The 16,853-nt window shown below is 37.5% G+C and overlaps 1 protein-coding gene across 1 annotated transcript in view; it reads right to left on the reverse strand.

Annotated features, from left to right (window-relative positions):
* CACNA1G (calcium voltage-gated channel subunit alpha1 G) overlaps window positions 1–16,853 on the reverse strand; it is a 484,357-nt gene that overhangs the window by 217,670 nt on the left and 249,834 nt on the right. The window contains exons 4-7 of the mRNA XM_032212057.1: window positions 12,127–12,224; window positions 6,329–6,488; window positions 3,076–3,367; window positions 2,299–2,391 (exon numbers count right to left, since the gene is read on the reverse strand). Coding sequence (XP_032067948.1) covers window positions 2,299–2,391; window positions 3,076–3,367; window positions 6,329–6,488; window positions 12,127–12,224 — 643 coding nt within the window. The remainder of the gene's footprint in view (window positions 1–2,298; window positions 2,392–3,075; window positions 3,368–6,328; window positions 6,489–12,126; window positions 12,225–16,853) is intronic.

Raw genomic sequence — 16,853 nt, forward strand, 5'->3', positions numbered from 1 at the left:
TTATTGTAAGCCGCCCTGAGTCCCCTCAGGGAAAAGGGCGGCCTATAAATGTTTAATAAAAGTAAAAAAAAAAAAAAAGTAAAGGTATTAAAACTACAGTCAGTGCAGAATCTAAGTTCTACATTTTTTACTCAACCAGGACATTATGATTATCTGTCTTAGACCAACTGCTCCCGGCCTTCAGTCCATTTCTATGCTTAGATTCCAGGTACTGCCTTTGGCCTTATAGCATTCATGATTTAAGACCTAGAAGCATGAAGTAACATTTATCTCCTATGTATAACCTTATACTTTAAGAGCTTCAGCTGAAGGCCTCCAATGGAGCTTTTGCCAGATGAGAATTAGAAGATGGTCACAAAAGCAAAATAAAACAATACACAAAACAAAATCTTGTCTCAGTGGAAGAGCTATAGTTATGGTACACTCTTCATCAGGGCTGCCAAACCCTTGGCCGGATGCATCACGCACTGGCCACACCCACGCCCGGTTTAGCGAAGGGGGGGAAGTCCCAATACATCACATGATGCCATCATGACGATGTGAGTTTGACATCCTTGCTCTACATCATGTTTCATCTGATACAAAAGCATTACCGTCTTTTGGTCTCTGGCCAGAGTCTTCTTTATTTTTGAGCTTTCTGAAATATGGGTTTAATCTTATTTGCTTTTCCTTTTTATTTGCTTGCATGTCTTATTTGTAGAATAGAATTGAAGGTTCCTGGGGAATATACTTCTTATAAATAATAGATAAATATGATCCAGACCCTGAAAAATTTAGGATTTTTTAGGCTTTAGGATTTTGGTTTGCTTATGCTACATGTTACAGATTCTGCTTACTCTTGTGCAGTGGTGGGTTTCCATATTTTTACTATGCACACTTGCATGCCACTTCTATGTAAAAGCATCCGGGTGGGTGGGCAGAGCCTTCCACTGCTGCTACTACTGGTTTACCCAATCTGGGCTGAACTGGGAACAACCCACCTCTGCTCTTGTGGCTCATTACACTCACTCTAAATTTAACATAGGCATGAAAGAGTTAAACTTATGGTTTCCAAGTTTAATCTAGTATTACCTCTAGTCCTGTACATCTAGTCCTTCCCTAGGAGGATTTATCTGAACTCTGCTTTCTGAAAAGTGGCCTTAATGGCCCAAAACAATGTCTACATTCCTGACACCTGTTTCACATTTATTCTTCCTCATTAAAGTGTACAAATTGTTGCAATGTTCTTTAATGCTCTGTAAATAATTATCTCAAAGTCCTCAAGCCAGTATTCTAGAAATTATTATTTTTTCTGTTTTATTTACAGTTTGTATTTTTACCCACCATAGTTTACACAGCATCTGCATCTTTGCTGAGGTATTACTTCAAATTGGTGGGGCAGGATTAAATGTGATTTCATTCAATTTATATGCAATCATGCATGTAATAATTTTACCCTCAGTAACAATTGTTGGTGATTTCCAAATGCTGAAAGAGATCACCTGTGGCCCCACAGCTTCAGCTATAGATTCTAATCTATGTCCATGTCTTAGAGAATCACAGATGATCTAACAATCTTGTCTGCAACTGCAATGGCCAAGAGTAAGAATGATACTGATTATTGTCGGATTAAAAAAAACACAATTCTAAACAGATCCTAAATAATTACCCATGTAGGTTAATATGAATGTATCTGAGGTTTACTCCTATATCTTGCCTGTCTGAATGCTATTTGTCATAACTTTGTTCTCCATTTTTTCCCTGACATATAAGCTTTGTATAATCTTGACAAATATTGGGGTAAGGCAGAAAGAGACAAAATCTAAGCAGCTGTTATTAAATCTGTTATGTATATTATAAGGAAAGTGTAGAGGTTATTTGAGGCTACCAAAACAAGAACAAAAATATCATGGTCAGCAGGTTTCTTTAACATAAAAGCCAATATAAGATCAAATTATTTGCATTTGTCTTTGTCACCATAGATCAAATTCAAGCATCCTCTATGCTAACTTTTAAGGTTAGTTCTCTTTTTTCAACCTTTGCTTACTAAAATAAAAATGTGGAGCAGAAAGCATGAGTAGTAAACAGTGAGGAAACCAGTGTCACTGACTAGATTTTTTTTCTAAGTGATTTCAATGTCACCTTGCAAATGCAAGAAGCACATGAGATCTGGTTTTCTTTTTTATCTGGCTACCCTGTTTTGGGAGGCTCTAATAATAAATCCTATCATCAGTCCTTCCATGCACCCCAGTATGACTTTTCCTCAGTGGAAATCTAGGTATAATGCTTCTGATTGACACAACTGGAGACAAAACTCACAATGATCAGGAGAATGAAATAGATGAAGTTGTAGAAGGAATGAGCATCCATGACGAAGTACATGATATCTACCCAGCCCTCCAGGGTGATGACCTGTGATAAGGCAAAAGAAAAGGAAGTCATTGGTTAGCTCATCTTGATGATTGCAGGGCTGTGAAGAGCAAGGAATGGTAGACATCTAACAAAATAGCTATGAAATTTTTAAGTCACCTACAAGACAGTTTGTCCATATTGAGGGTCACATTCTCTCAGAGTAATTGGTTGATGCTACTTGGTAGACAAGGCTAAATCAAGTAGTAGGGTGGGCCAGGTGGATGTGATAACTATCATCCCTTTCTTTAATATTCTTTCACATTTTTTCCTGGCTTCTTTTAGGTCTTCCCCAAAGTACTAGTTATGGGGAAGGGTCAGAAAATTCGTACCAGGGGTCTAAACAGGTAACTTGTAAAAGACCACCTTAAACAAGACCAAGGGATGTACTGACTGATTCTAGGGCTCCCAATTACCCTATTCAATCTTTGCATTAAAAATAACACAATATATAAATTGACATAATTTAATAGAGAATAATAACAAACAAAAAAAACCACATGCATATTTGGTACCCATAGAACCTATATTTATTACAGTAAAAGCAGGACTTGCAGATTCTCAGCTATTTAATTACTTGGTTCAAATTTGAAAAATAAATGCACTTCTGAACAAAAATAAACACAAACTTCATTTTCCCAGTTGCTGCAGCAGCACAAGATCATGGTTTAAGTCCTTTTGATTCACCTGAAATATTGCAATCCATGCATATCCAATGTTATCAAAATTGATAGCTCCTTTGAAAGGGTTGTGCTCCCCGGCAGAACAATTTGTGTAATATTGGTTCCAGTTGACACAAGAGGTGTTGCTGGTGTCGTTGTAGGAATAATAGTTCAGGGTACACACCAGGCCTTCCTCCCTCCGTATGGGAACACTGCGGCAATCCCGCATCCCATTTTCTCGAGGCTGGGAGCAGATAAAAGGGCTTTCATCTTCATTCTCTGTCTGATAGTAGGATTCCAGCTCCAGTGTGTAAGGCCTGGAAGAAAGAGACACACGGATGGTTACAGAACCAAAATCACACTAGTTGGGGATGAAGTAAAGATGGAATGTTCTTTTCACAGTGCAAAAAGAAAGTGGGAAATAATCACACTGTTATTCTTACAAAGCAACAGTATGAAAATGAACAGAGCAAAAGTGATATTCATGCAGTCAATAGAGCAATACAAGGAACTACTGGCTCAGAGATGTTACAGGGGCCAATAGGATAATTGAGTTCAGAGCAAGCAATCAAAGAAATTAATTGTAGGTGGGAGCACTCTGATTGCCAGGAATGGCAATTCATTTTTAAAAAATATCTCTAAACTACTGATGTTTTGAAGCTAAAAAATGATGTCAGATAAATACATCACTCAAATAATTTGTGCTGGTTGTTATCTGAGGTAAGATGTGATACTAGATAGGATGCATGTACAGCTTCAGTCCCATATATCTGTTATTTCTTTATAGATTATGAAAAACATAAAACACTTCAAAGGGGGGCAGAATCTAATAAACACCCATCTTGCTATTTGCATAATTACTAAGTTAATCAGTAAGGAAAAAAAGTGGAAAACAGTCATAGCTCTAAATAAACTGGCTTGGTGGACAACTTGCAATTCACCAAACTGCTTGGGCTATATGGCCAATATAAAGCAAGCTATGATCCACCAAAGTTTATTCCATAATAAATTAATTCATCTTGAAGATACATATTTTTCTTAGTGGAGGAGGCAGGTTCATAGAAAAGCTTTTAAAGCAAAATTTAGGAGAGGTTTGGGCAGGTTCATTCTTGAATTGTTGGTTTGAATACCTTTTGAAACTTATCCATCCCTCACCCTCCATTCAGCCTTTCACCCTTCACTCAGACCACATACAAGGAAAGCCGTGTTAGTTTATTGTGGCCCCAAACAGATAATTAAGAAAAACCAAAGGATATTTATCCAAACCAATAATGAATGTCAGGACTGAAACAAGAACAAAGTATTATCAATCAGATAATATCCATTGGGACATTCTACTGAAGACCTCAAAGTGTCAATTTTAGAAAATCAAGACTTGATTTTCTAAAATGGAGACTTCTGAACTCACACACAGGAAAAGGTTTTAAACAATCTCAAAAGATCTCACCAAATACAATGGATGTTCACAGTGGTTAATTGATTACATACTAGTAATTTGACTCCTCTGTAATTGCATAATCAACTTTCTTCCCCTCCCTTCCCTTTGGTTCATCCCAACTGAAATCTTACATCTGTTTAGTCACTGTTTAGTCGCATCTGAGCAGCAGCTGGCAAATGTTTGCATCTTTTGATAAAATTTATTAGAAAAGGTGCTGCCAGACTCCTGATCTTTCACTCAGAACAGTAGCTGCATTGGGGGGGGGGGGAGGGGGTGTTGACTTGATCAGAACATGATTTTGGTGTGTTGCCAATTTATTTAGAGGGATTTTATGTTACTGAAACTTAACTGTTCTCTCTTCCCAGCAAACAAACTCAAAGGAAGAAAAAACATCCAACTTCAAAAAAAAAATCTCTTAACTTTTTAAAAAAATTATGATAGGTTTCTCATAAGTTTCAGCTGTATTGATAACCCAAGAATTAAAGGGCACCTGAAGAATTTTCACAAGCTTCGAATTAGTGTCTCTATGCTGAAACTTGCTTAGACTGTTCAGATATTAACAAGATACTCTATATGTTAAGTAATTCACATTCAGCCTTAAGAATCATGAGCACAATAACAGCCCTACTGCACAATTAGTGGTTACACATAAATAGCACCAAATTCAACACAACATATCTTTCTGAATCAGAATGAAGAATTCTCCAAAAATACTACAAAAACACATTTTGCATTTATAGCTATACATGTATTAAACATTTTGTTGTATATACACAGTTTTAGCTACATTGAAAAGATATCACATCAGGAGAGAGGTCTGTATTCCTTCAAAGCTTGGTTTTATTATATGGTGCCAGCATTATTAATAATGACTTCTTCCATACTTCTCTGGAATTATTTTCACCCCATTAGCAGAGATGAGGAACTGAATCTTGATAAGACTGGATTCTTCTTCCTGCCTCATTCCTGTTATCTCTGACTGAATTGAATCAAATTCTTTCCTGAGCCAAATCTCATCAATTGCTGTTCTCCAGCTCTCCCTCTTCCATTTGGTCGGAGGTTGGAAATTCCCTCTTCATTTGTAATGGCCGTCAGAGCTTTGGTTGCTGAAGAGTTGCAATTTAGTAGCTGAGTCTCCCTTCTTGGAGTATTGTGACTGCCGACGGACATACTTGAAAGAGGACATTTCTTTTCTTTTTTCCATTTCTTTTTATTTCCTTTTCTTTATTGAGAAGACTGGGTCACGTTAGGGTAACAATTACAAATAAAGCAAAGCCACAGAAAAATCAATAACAAATCTTAACATACTTAACAAGCTAATAACTATAATATTAATATATTTACAGTAATTATAATAATACAACCAATGGGGAAAAAATAAAATGAGTTTTAACTAAATTTCTACTTACATTAGCCTATTTACAATGTTTCTGTATTATATCCATAATTCTATAGTATCTTTATTTTCCATACTAACAGTTATTGACATTCACCAACTTCCCTCTCGTTTCTACCTCGTCTCTATCCATTCATAAAATTTACTCCATGTCCTATAATATTTTGAGTGAAAGAAGACATTTCTATCATCGCTGCTGGGCAGCTATCAGCCATGGCAATGGGACACATTCTGAAAAAAATGTTATGTTACTGAGGATTTTAGATACTTGTGTTGTTTCTTATGACTTTGCTAGAAAATTTCCACTTCTGTTACAACACCAAGCAGAGATACTCATACGCTATGTATGAATATTGCGGTGCATATGGGAACTACTATTTTGATGTATTGAAACCCCTCAGCACTTACAAAGAACCTGGGCAAGCCTACCTCATTCATACTTACAGACTGAAGTTTTCAGGTAGAAAGCAGCGGTTCCTAAGCAGCCCTGCCCAAAGCTGGACTCCAACAATACCAAAGATGAAGAAGACAAAGAAACAGAGAAGGAGGACATTCCCCAACATAGGAAGTGTGTCCAAAAGCAGGGTGACCAGGATGCGCATACCTAAGAAAGCAAATAAAAGGCCCATTTTAGGATGAGAAGTTCTACTGAGTTAGCACATCCTTGTTCTAACTAAGAGAAGAAGGATATTAGAGTTAAGAACCATACATGCTACAGGAAGTTTCCCCCCCAATTTGGACTCTTTTAAATGTGTCAGGGCAGCAGTTCCCAGAACAGGCTGGGAATTCGGGGTGGGGTGGGATTGTCACATAATTTTAAGACGTCAACATGGAAAGGCTGTTTTGCAATGTGATCTCGCTAGATTTCTTCCTAACAACATATTTCAATTAATCAATGCTAATCTAACCAGGTATGGTAAGAGTCAAAGGTTCACAGTTGGTGTGGTCCTGTGGGCTCAGCAACACATAGCAATCATCAAAGACATATGGAAAGATACCACCCTAGAATATGTAGGAAAGTAACCCACTTTCTTTACCTCTTAAAAAAAAGAAAATGTACAGTCAGCATGATGGACAATTCTGAAGCACAGGAGCTCACCATGAGTACCCTCACAGATCCAAAGAAATCCAGAGTTACACCTCAGTGTGGATGAATCCTGATAGAAGTATCCTTTTTTATATGTGAAAAAACTTTATTGCTGTTTCTTTTTTAAAGAAATACACCTTCTCACACTTGATTAACAGCTACAGTAATAAAATAAAGGTATCAGAAACAAGCCACCAATAAAATGTCATACTTAAATTTATGGAGCATGACTGCAGTGCTGTACATTTATTGGCGGAGAACTCCATTGACTTTAACTTTAAAACATATTGAGCTTTGACACAAATCTTTAACTAGCTGTAATGCTAAATTTGTTTTATAATATTTGTTCTTTGACTTTCTGTTTGCTTATCGAAAACATATTGTTACCCTCTTATTCATTTTTCACTTAGGGGTAGATAATCAATTTAATTTCCTTCAGTTTTAAATTTTTCCTCTTATAAATAGAGCCGAGGTGGCACAGTGATTAGAGTGCAGTACTGCAGGCTACTTCAGCTGACTGCCAGCTGCAGTTCTGGAGTTCAAACCTCACTGGCTCAAGGTTGACTCAGCCTTCCATCCTTCCGAGGTCGGTAAAATGAGGACACACAGATTGTTGGGGGCAATATGCTGACTCTGTAAACTGCTTAGAGAGGGTTGTAAAAGCACTATGAAGTGATATACAAATCTAAGTGATATTGCTATTGCTATAAATCAATCCTATCTTCTCCATCTATGTCCAGCTTTTTAAAGAAGATCTGTCCATAAACTATACATTTTGTATGTGATGTCTAATAATGTATTTTTAGTAAGCGGGTTTCCTGAATGTAATGCTTTTTCATGTACTTTAAAACCCCACTCTTCATATTTTTGTGCACATTTAATATATGCATTTCATATGAATGCAAAGCTCTGAGAAATGTAGATATTAAAGGATAACTGCATTCAGATCCAAATATTCATTCAGGAGATACAAACCTGGCAAGTTCCTATTAAAATAAGAATTTATGGCATTCTACCCCATCTGTAACTCATTGATCATCCTGGACACTCAACAGATGACATACTCATCCCTGCTCTTAAAAAATTGAAGCCTAATGTTCTTTTATGTCCTCTCTCCCATTAGACTACAGTTTGCTGTTTAGTTCCAAAAGGAATTTAGAGGCCTACAAAAGTTGTTGTACTCATGCTTATGTCTAAATGCCTTGCTCTCATTATTTGGAAGTTTTAGACTATGATTGTAAATAGATTCTCAATAATCTATTTCATTCTAATCTGGCATTTTCTTCTAAGCTTTTTTTTGTAGATCCCATTTTTCTCTTCATTAGCACTTTGCGGAATTACCAATTAATCATACAATCAATGACATTTAATCATAAGAGTTATTCAGGGAACACTTTGTGGTTTGTAAAGGGATCGACATTGCTGTTAAGTTTCCAAGGGTTTCCGTTGATAAAACACAAATGGAAAAGATCCCTACCTCACTTCATACATTTAACAAAAGTGCCTCCATCCCCACATTACTCTTCAGAATTTGCTTTTCTAGGGAAAGCATGCATCTGTTAATCTTTGTATTCAGCCCATCAGGGATACTTCTGCAGCCTGCTCTCCAGCAGAGTTCACTCATGCCTTTGCAGGCTATACAACCAATACAGAGTTCATACCAAAAGTCAGATTTCAAGCTACATAACAATGACATGGAATATTGAACTCTACCTCAGTCATCTTCAGGACAGCATCAAAATACTATGGTATATATTATTAGACTGAACTCTTCACAATTATGTGTATTTATGTATACATTTTTATTTATGGTTGTATATATTGTGGGTGGGTGGGCGCACACATTTACATCAAATATTATATTTTAATCCAGTAAGGAAACTACAATGTCTGTGTACAGAAACATGTTAAATGTGAATAGGGTCTTCCGGGCTTTCCTTCTGCATTCTGTCCATTCTTTTAACTCAGCTACCATTCCCTGTTACTTGCTTGACTTCTTGTTAATATTTTGCTCCATTTACAGGCAAAGCTTTTAGAGGCGAAAGATTCTATCTCACTGCCTATCAGTCTTTGTATTCTTATTGCTCATAAGTAAGTAAGAATTACAGGCACCCGGCAAAGAAGAAATCCTAAAAGTTCCATGCTCCCCCACCCGTGTATTTATAAAACCTCTTTATGTTTTTGTTTCTCAATAGTTAACATTTCCCAACCTATACTGACTCTACTCCAATTGCAAATATTCAAAAATTTATAAGATTTTTCTCGTTTTTCTCTGGGTAACAGAGCAGCCTCTCAAGCACATCACTTGATGACCTTCCTTAAAGTCTGTACATTTTGCTTCCCGGGCAGTCTCAGCTCTGCTGTGTAGGATCAAAGATAAATTACCTGGGATTTGCGAATGTATGAAGCAAATTATATCCCCAGTTAGATTGAGGCAGATACATCCAGCCATGTATCTATTCTGCTTGATGGGGGGGGGGGGGGGAATGTTTCAACGGAGGTGCTTGTATCATAAAACGATAAAAGTGGAAGCAACAATAACAGGGAACATCCTGGTAGATTAAGTTTAATTTAACAAGATTAGAAAAACAAATATAGCCTAGGAACTACCAGGTTCTGACAGATGGATCCAGGTCAGAATTTCTCGTGTTGTCAAGGTAACAGACACATTCAACCAGATGGGTCTTCTTCTGTGCTACAGAGCTTTGCATCTACTTATGCTATTAAATGCAGGGGCAGGATGGAATTTTGACTTTTATTTAGGCACTCTACTGAATTAGATGCATCAGATTTCAGATGCTTTGGACTTTCAACTAATATGATTGCCTTGACATAACTATTGAAACAACCTCTTGCGTTTGTTTAGGGGGGAAACCCATAAGGTATATGAAAAAGAACAGGTGTTCTCCACTACAACAATAAATACATTATTGTATGCACAATAAATACATTATTGTATGCCTTCAGAAGTAATGATTTTGTTAGGGTTAAGGTTGTGAAAGAAAAAAATGCACAGCGTAGTAGAAGTTATGTAGCACCCATCATACTTTTTTTTGGCTTAACATGACTTTTATCAGATTGATCATGCTTAACTTTTTCATTTTTCATAACATTTCCATTTTGAAAGTCTAGAGATTTATAATAAATGAACATCACTAAGATATACATTTCTGCAGAGATTTGAAGGACTACACAAGTACACAAATACAGTTGCAAGCACTGTAACAAGCCACCTTGGTAGTCACAAACTGGTAAGAGACCATTTATCACCCACTGTTATATTGTGCTTGGCAGTGATTTTGACAGACAACTAGACCCACAAGTTAGGCATCCTTTAAAATCACTCCAGGCGTTGCTCCCTGCTTTATGTAGGTGAGTTCACTTCAAGTTTGCCCATTCAAACTAGGAGCAGGTTCTGGCAGTGTTTCCACTGTGATCAGTTTTTAAAAAAATGTATGATCCAAGTTGCTCAAGATCCCACTGGGAGACAGAGTTAGTGATGGGTGGTGGTTTAAGAACCCACAATTGGAGAATCCCTGAAATAGAAAATAAAAACTACTTTCCTAAAACATCTGACCAATAGTTTGCAATCAAGGTGCTGCAATCAACATTTGACTTTCAGAGATACAAAGGAGTCCAAGATATTAACTGTCAAAATGCAAATATTAAAACAAAAGCCTCTGGAGCTCCCTTATAGGCATAGGCATTATAGATGTACAATAAACTCAGATTTCTTTGTGGTTTATATTGATGTTCTTGCCTTCTCTCCACAATTCAGGAAGATCTCCAATTTCTCCCCAAACTAACAACTTTGTGAGATAGTTTGAGGTAATGATCTGTATGATCACCCAGTGAGCTCCTGTCACCTGTGTCTCTCCAGTCCTAGTAAGACCACTACCATCCCATACTTCTGACTTTACTGTCATGATTTATTATCAAATGGATATCTGACCTTGAAAAACTATCTTTCCTAATTTAAACTTGTCTCTCTCTCTGTGTGTCTACCATACTTAAATAAAATAGCCATTCAAATCTAGGAATAACAGAATGACAGAGTTGGGAGGGACCTTGGAAGTCCTCTAATCCAGTTTGGGAGAAAACTCTTCCATCACTGAGGAAAAAGAACAAATTCTAGTAAGTGGTCTGAAGATGAACACTGAACCTACAGCCCAAATGAAAAAGGCCAAGAGTCGCAAATCTCTTCTTTTTCCTCCTGATGAACCAATTCTTTAAAACAAATAACTGTATCCATTATTTTTCATACTGTTTTGATAGGATTAAATGGAAAGTGTTTCATTATTTCTGGAGAAATCATTCTTCCCAGAAAGTTGAAGATGAAAAGGATCATACCAAAAGCAATGTGGGCATGAGGTATAAAGACACAGTGCATAGCTGAAGATAGGAATTAGAAAACAGGTGCTGCAGAAAAACAACTGGTTCTGAAATGGATAGAATCTAATGACCAACAATCTGTGATGCTGGAAAGACATATTGCCTTAAATTAAGGCACATCTGGCAACTTAAGGAAGAGGATTTGTTGTTTATCATCCTCTGCAAGTTATTTAATGCTAGTGGAAGAAAGCATCCTTCCATAACTATATCCATACATGTCCTCATGCCAATATTGTGTCTAATAACTCACCCATCCTTTTCCATCACAAACCACTAATGTCTCCAAATTAAGGGAATGAATGGTAAAAATGAAACAAGCTGAATAATTGATTCACGTGCGACGTTAACAAAAAACAACACTTCAGAAAGAGAAGCAAAACACAAAAAAGGCAAACACTTTTGGAAACAAAGTACTAACTGTTCATTCTGTGTTTGATCATAATCACATAATAACCACTCAGAGTCCTTTAGGTAGTGAGTTGGGCGGTGTATAAATCTGATAAATAAATAAATCCCTCATTTTCTGAGGGGATGGTTGAAATGGAAGGACAATTCATCAAAAGGGAACAAACTGGATTATTCATTCATAATGAATGGAAAACAGCCCGATAATTGATGTGCTGAAGGGACAGAAGGGAGCATGTTCAATGCAATTTCAGAAAATATGTAATATCTCCAATTTATTCTTTTGATTCCTCATTATCAGAAATGATGAACTATTACCAAAGGGAGGGGGAGAAGGGAGAAAAGAGATTCAACTTACTAGGAACTCTGTTAATGGCTCTCAAAGGCCGGAGTACCCTGACTGTCCGAACAGCTGAGAAACTGACATTCTGCAAGTCCAAAGAGTATTCCAGCATGCTGCAAAAGAAGTATATATGCATATATATTATATGTATATCTCATAAATAGAGGAAACATTTCAGAATTCTGCAGGAAAAAAAACCAGATGAAGCATCCAAACCGAATATACATATATGGTAATTTTTTTTAAAAAAACAACAACTCACTATTGGATCTCTCCCCATCAAGGAATAGTCCTAGAGGAATTCAATTATGAGTCATTTGCACATTTAAGTTTGTGAATCAAAGCTATTTTGTAAAGTGTTTCCTCATCTTTATTTTGGTTATTTTCTAGGCGATAAGTGAAGTTTCCCAAAGTTTATTGTACTTGTCAGAAGGGAGAAATGTGTCCACATAAAATGAAAACAATATAAACTCACTAAAGCTTTCAAATTTGAATTTTGTTTCCAGCATATGGGAACTATCCAAAAGTGATACAAGGTATAGGATCTATAAAACGAAGTCTCCTTTTATGGCCTATCTTGCAGAGTATTCGTAGAAATATGAATTATCCCATGGAATCATGTTTACATAAGTGCTATTTGCTGTCAGCCTGCAGATTCCTCTTAAAGCAATAATTTGGGAACATTCTTTCATTACTCGGTTTGCATTCATCTGCACTTCTATTCAAAATTCCACTGTCCAACCCATTTAGTTTATTTCTTTGCTTCAGATCCTTTTCCTGGCTTCTCATTCCCTTCTCCATCTGGTGTTCTGTCTTCTTTACAAAGTGATTCACAGTTTTCCAACTTTTAGATTTTGTTTGTGCTTATTACTTCTTTCTTTGTGACTTCCTTTCTTTCCACAAAACAAAAACCTCTGCTCAACTCAACACACTTTTCATTTTGTTTCTGGTGCAAAAAGACACTCCACCTGGATGTGTAGGAGATACTCTTTCTCTTCCTTTCCTCAAATAGAATGGGACAACTTCCCATGGCCAACTCACCATGGCTAACTCTCCATAGCCAACTCGCTTCAGCCAACTCACCGTGGGACAACTTGTCACAGGACAAGTCAACAAATAAAAAAGTTAAATTAATTTCAGCAGAACCATGGCTAATAATAAAACAAATAAAGTCAATTCAGAAATAAAACACTTACAATAATTTCAATGAAAACATGGTCACCAATAATAAAAGTAACTGAATGAAATTATTAATACAGCTTTCAATTGTCCTGTGGCAAGTTGACCATAATGAGTTGTCCCACTGGGATTTTGCTGTGGCAAGTTGGCTATAGCGAATTGGTTGCAGTGAGTTGCCCTAAACCTTCCTCAAATCCATCCTCATAGTCCCTCAAAGCGTGTATCTAATAGTTCAATCTACAGCCCTTCATTTGCCTCCATTCTTTCCTCCCACCCTCTCACTCCCGTGATAGGGGCCACTGTCTGTCTAAAAAGGATGTACTAAAGCTATAAAGCTTCAAGTAGGCTGATAATACAGAATAAAATAGCAACAACCTCATTTATATTTTGTAATTGCTCTGAGAGTTCCAGGCAACCCACAGGGAGGTCTTTCCCAATTTTATCCAAAACGAAGTTACTAATCCAAAGACATGAATTCCATGACTAAGTGTAGACTTACACCTGGATCTTCACAGTACCAATCTAGAACTCCGATCACTTTCCAGGTTCCATTATTCTTTTTCAAGTCTCTTGGAAAGCTAAGAACCAAGAACTTCTGCATCACTGCGAAGAGTATCCAGATTCAAAGAAAGAAGATACTTAGGGAAACTATTCCTTCCTTTCTCCTCTTTGAATTCAGCAGCCACCCACCTGCCTGTCTACATTATCAACAAACATTCAAGATTCTATAATAAGAAGGATAAACTATGATCAGATTACATTTTAATTGGGAAAGCTGTACAGATGCAATTGCTAGTATTTTTTCCTAGTGCTCCAGTAAGGAAAATGGTTTCTGAAATCACAGTCCTTTAGATATGATGGTGTATAATTTTTCTTACTGCTATGTAAGTGAAAAAATAATTTATGGTGAACAGCTAAACACTTTCATGCCATGATTCTGGAAGATGCCACAAAGTACAACTTTATCTGCCTTCATAACATAATCTCCCTGTTACATCATGAAATGTATTCAAAAACTCCATGTAATTTACCATGTCTCCTTTGCTCAAGCACAGTTCCTGCTATTTGGGAAGCACATTTTAAGAGTTATTTAAAGATAGAGCTGTACAATTAAATGTAATAGTAGTTCTGAATCATTGCAATGAGAAATGGATCTCACCATCAGGGACTGCCTTGAGATGCTTTGATGGTCTCCTAACACTTCCAGCTAACAGAGGCAGCTAACAGGTTGATGAAAACTGCAGCCTTCTAATATCTGAAATGCTGAAGCTGTATTTTTCTAATATAGACAGTTCCCAAATCCTGCTTTAAAAATTCAACCAATAATGTCTGCACTATTAAAGAGCACAGCTACAAATACAACTAGGACAGAGACACTAGATTAAAGCTAACATAACCTAGTGCAAAAGTATCTGCAAAAGTTCCATGTTTAATCTCCAGTTTCCCCACATAGAGCTAAGAAGGGCTCCTGAAGAGCTGCTGCCTGTCAGTGTATAGGTAGTGCTGAAGGCATGTCTTGAAATAATGCAGCTTCCTATACTTTTCTGTAACAGTTCTGTAACCTCAGTCAAGCTCCAGGAAATGGAGAATTTTTGCCATGACAAGGACTTTGCAGAAGTCCCATAGGTGCTTTCTTCAAGAGGCAACTTCTTTGAAGACATTTTGTTTCTCATCCAAGAAGCTTCTTCAGCTCTTGGATGAGAAGCAAAATGTCTTCAAAGAAAAACCGGAAAAGTCCAGTTCCTCTTGAAAAAAGCACCTTTGAGGCAACCATAACCTGGAAGACTGAGAATCTCCATAAATGACCTTGCAAGTGGGAGGTTGAAAGGAGATCATCAGGGAGTCACAGGACAGCCACCATTCATAGTCAGGGTCCCATTTCTGGAATTCTGCACTTTGATATGGCCCAAGGGCTAATCAGTAAAATAAACAACTATGTGTTATATCAACAAGCACATACCAGTGCTTGATGAGGAACAGCAACATAATTTGGAAGGATAAAAGAAAACTCATGGCATGGCAAACATTATACCATTATAGGAGGAAAACCATGTTACTCTATGGCAGCCCCAAAACGCCAGGAGTTTAGTAACATCTTTTCTAAATACCAAATTTTATTACAAGGCATATGTTCTTGTGAGTACAGCTTATTTCATCAAGTGCACTGGAATGGCTAGATGGATTTAAATTGGGATGTGTCTTTGAGTTAGCCTTGACTCCTAGGGGCTGACTGGACTAATTCCTGCAGGTCCCCCCGCCCCGGCGAGATTTTGGAAGAGCCAGCTCAGTGTAGTGATTAAGGCATCTAGCTAGAAACCCGGAAAGTGTTGAGTTCTATTCCCCGTTTAGGCACAAAGCCAACTGGGTGACCTTGGGTCATTCTCTCTCTCTCTCAATCGTAGGAAAGAGCCAATGGCAACTACTTCCGAAATCTTCCCAAGAAAACTCTTAAAGCATCACTAAAAATTTGCACACAAACACAAATTAGAACGGTTTCCTTTGTGCTGATTGGAAGCTACTTAGGGCATGTGAATAAAAACTGCTGTAAGGAGAAGTTAGAAAGATGAGAATCCAGAAAAGGGCTTGATACCTACACAGATGAAAAGTTTGCCATTATTCTGTACTCCTGAAATCCCCAAATCTTTCTATGGTTGCCCCTCTAGCAATGGGCAAAGATGTTCCCCCTGCCCAAAAAAGATCTCACATCTCTATAAGGAGAGCAAAAGAATTGGAAATAACAGTGGCATCGGGGGACTTTTTAAAAACTCTACTTGCAATCCCCATTCTTGATTATTCCAATACTTATTTATACTGTTATATTTAACATTGTTTTTCAATTATTAACAGTATATACATGCATTTTTCAGAATGAGAAGATGCATCAAGGTAACAAAGCTTAAAGAACTAATACTGAGCACCTCCACCAGCTGGAATTCCCGTGACCATCGTGTTGTCCCCCCCCCCCCCCCCGCCCGTCCTCACCCTGCTGCCCAAGACAGTGAAGTCACTCTACACGGATGAAAGCGGGAGAGGTTATTACGGGGTATACATGGACTTGTTTTGTATGAATTAGCCACAAGATGGCTCCCTGAGCTGAAGTATTATGTATGCTCTGGTAGAATGTAAGCGATCAAATGGGAAGAAATTGGTTTGGAATATAAGCCTAGCCCTGATTTATTCCTTCAAAGGGGTTTGGATGCAGGCCCATGGACCTCTTTTTCTATTTTGATGGCGGTGCAGGGGATGCTTGGAAAAGACCAGTTTAAATCATCATGAACATAAGGCTGGAGCTTTATGTATGAAGTAGAAATGAGATACTTTCCTTCAAGCAGCAGACTCTCGGCAATCTCTTTTCTAAGCTTAGGAAGATATATATATATATATGTGTGTGTGTGTGTGTGTGTGTGTACACACGCACACATATATATGCTAGTCTTGTTGCATTCAGGTATTTTCCCGTGCAAGATTGAGATTGTCTTGGCAATGTTTCAGCGAAGTTTCACTTGCCATCTTCAGGCTGGGTTTTGGGCTTAAAGTGTGGTTGGAGCTGCCGTCTTTCTATA

Source organism: Thamnophis elegans, chromosome 2, assembly GCF_009769535.1.
Source record: "Thamnophis elegans isolate rThaEle1 chromosome 2, rThaEle1.pri, whole genome shotgun sequence".
NCBI classification, from domain to species: Eukaryota; Metazoa; Chordata; class Lepidosauria; order Squamata; family Colubridae; genus Thamnophis; species Thamnophis elegans.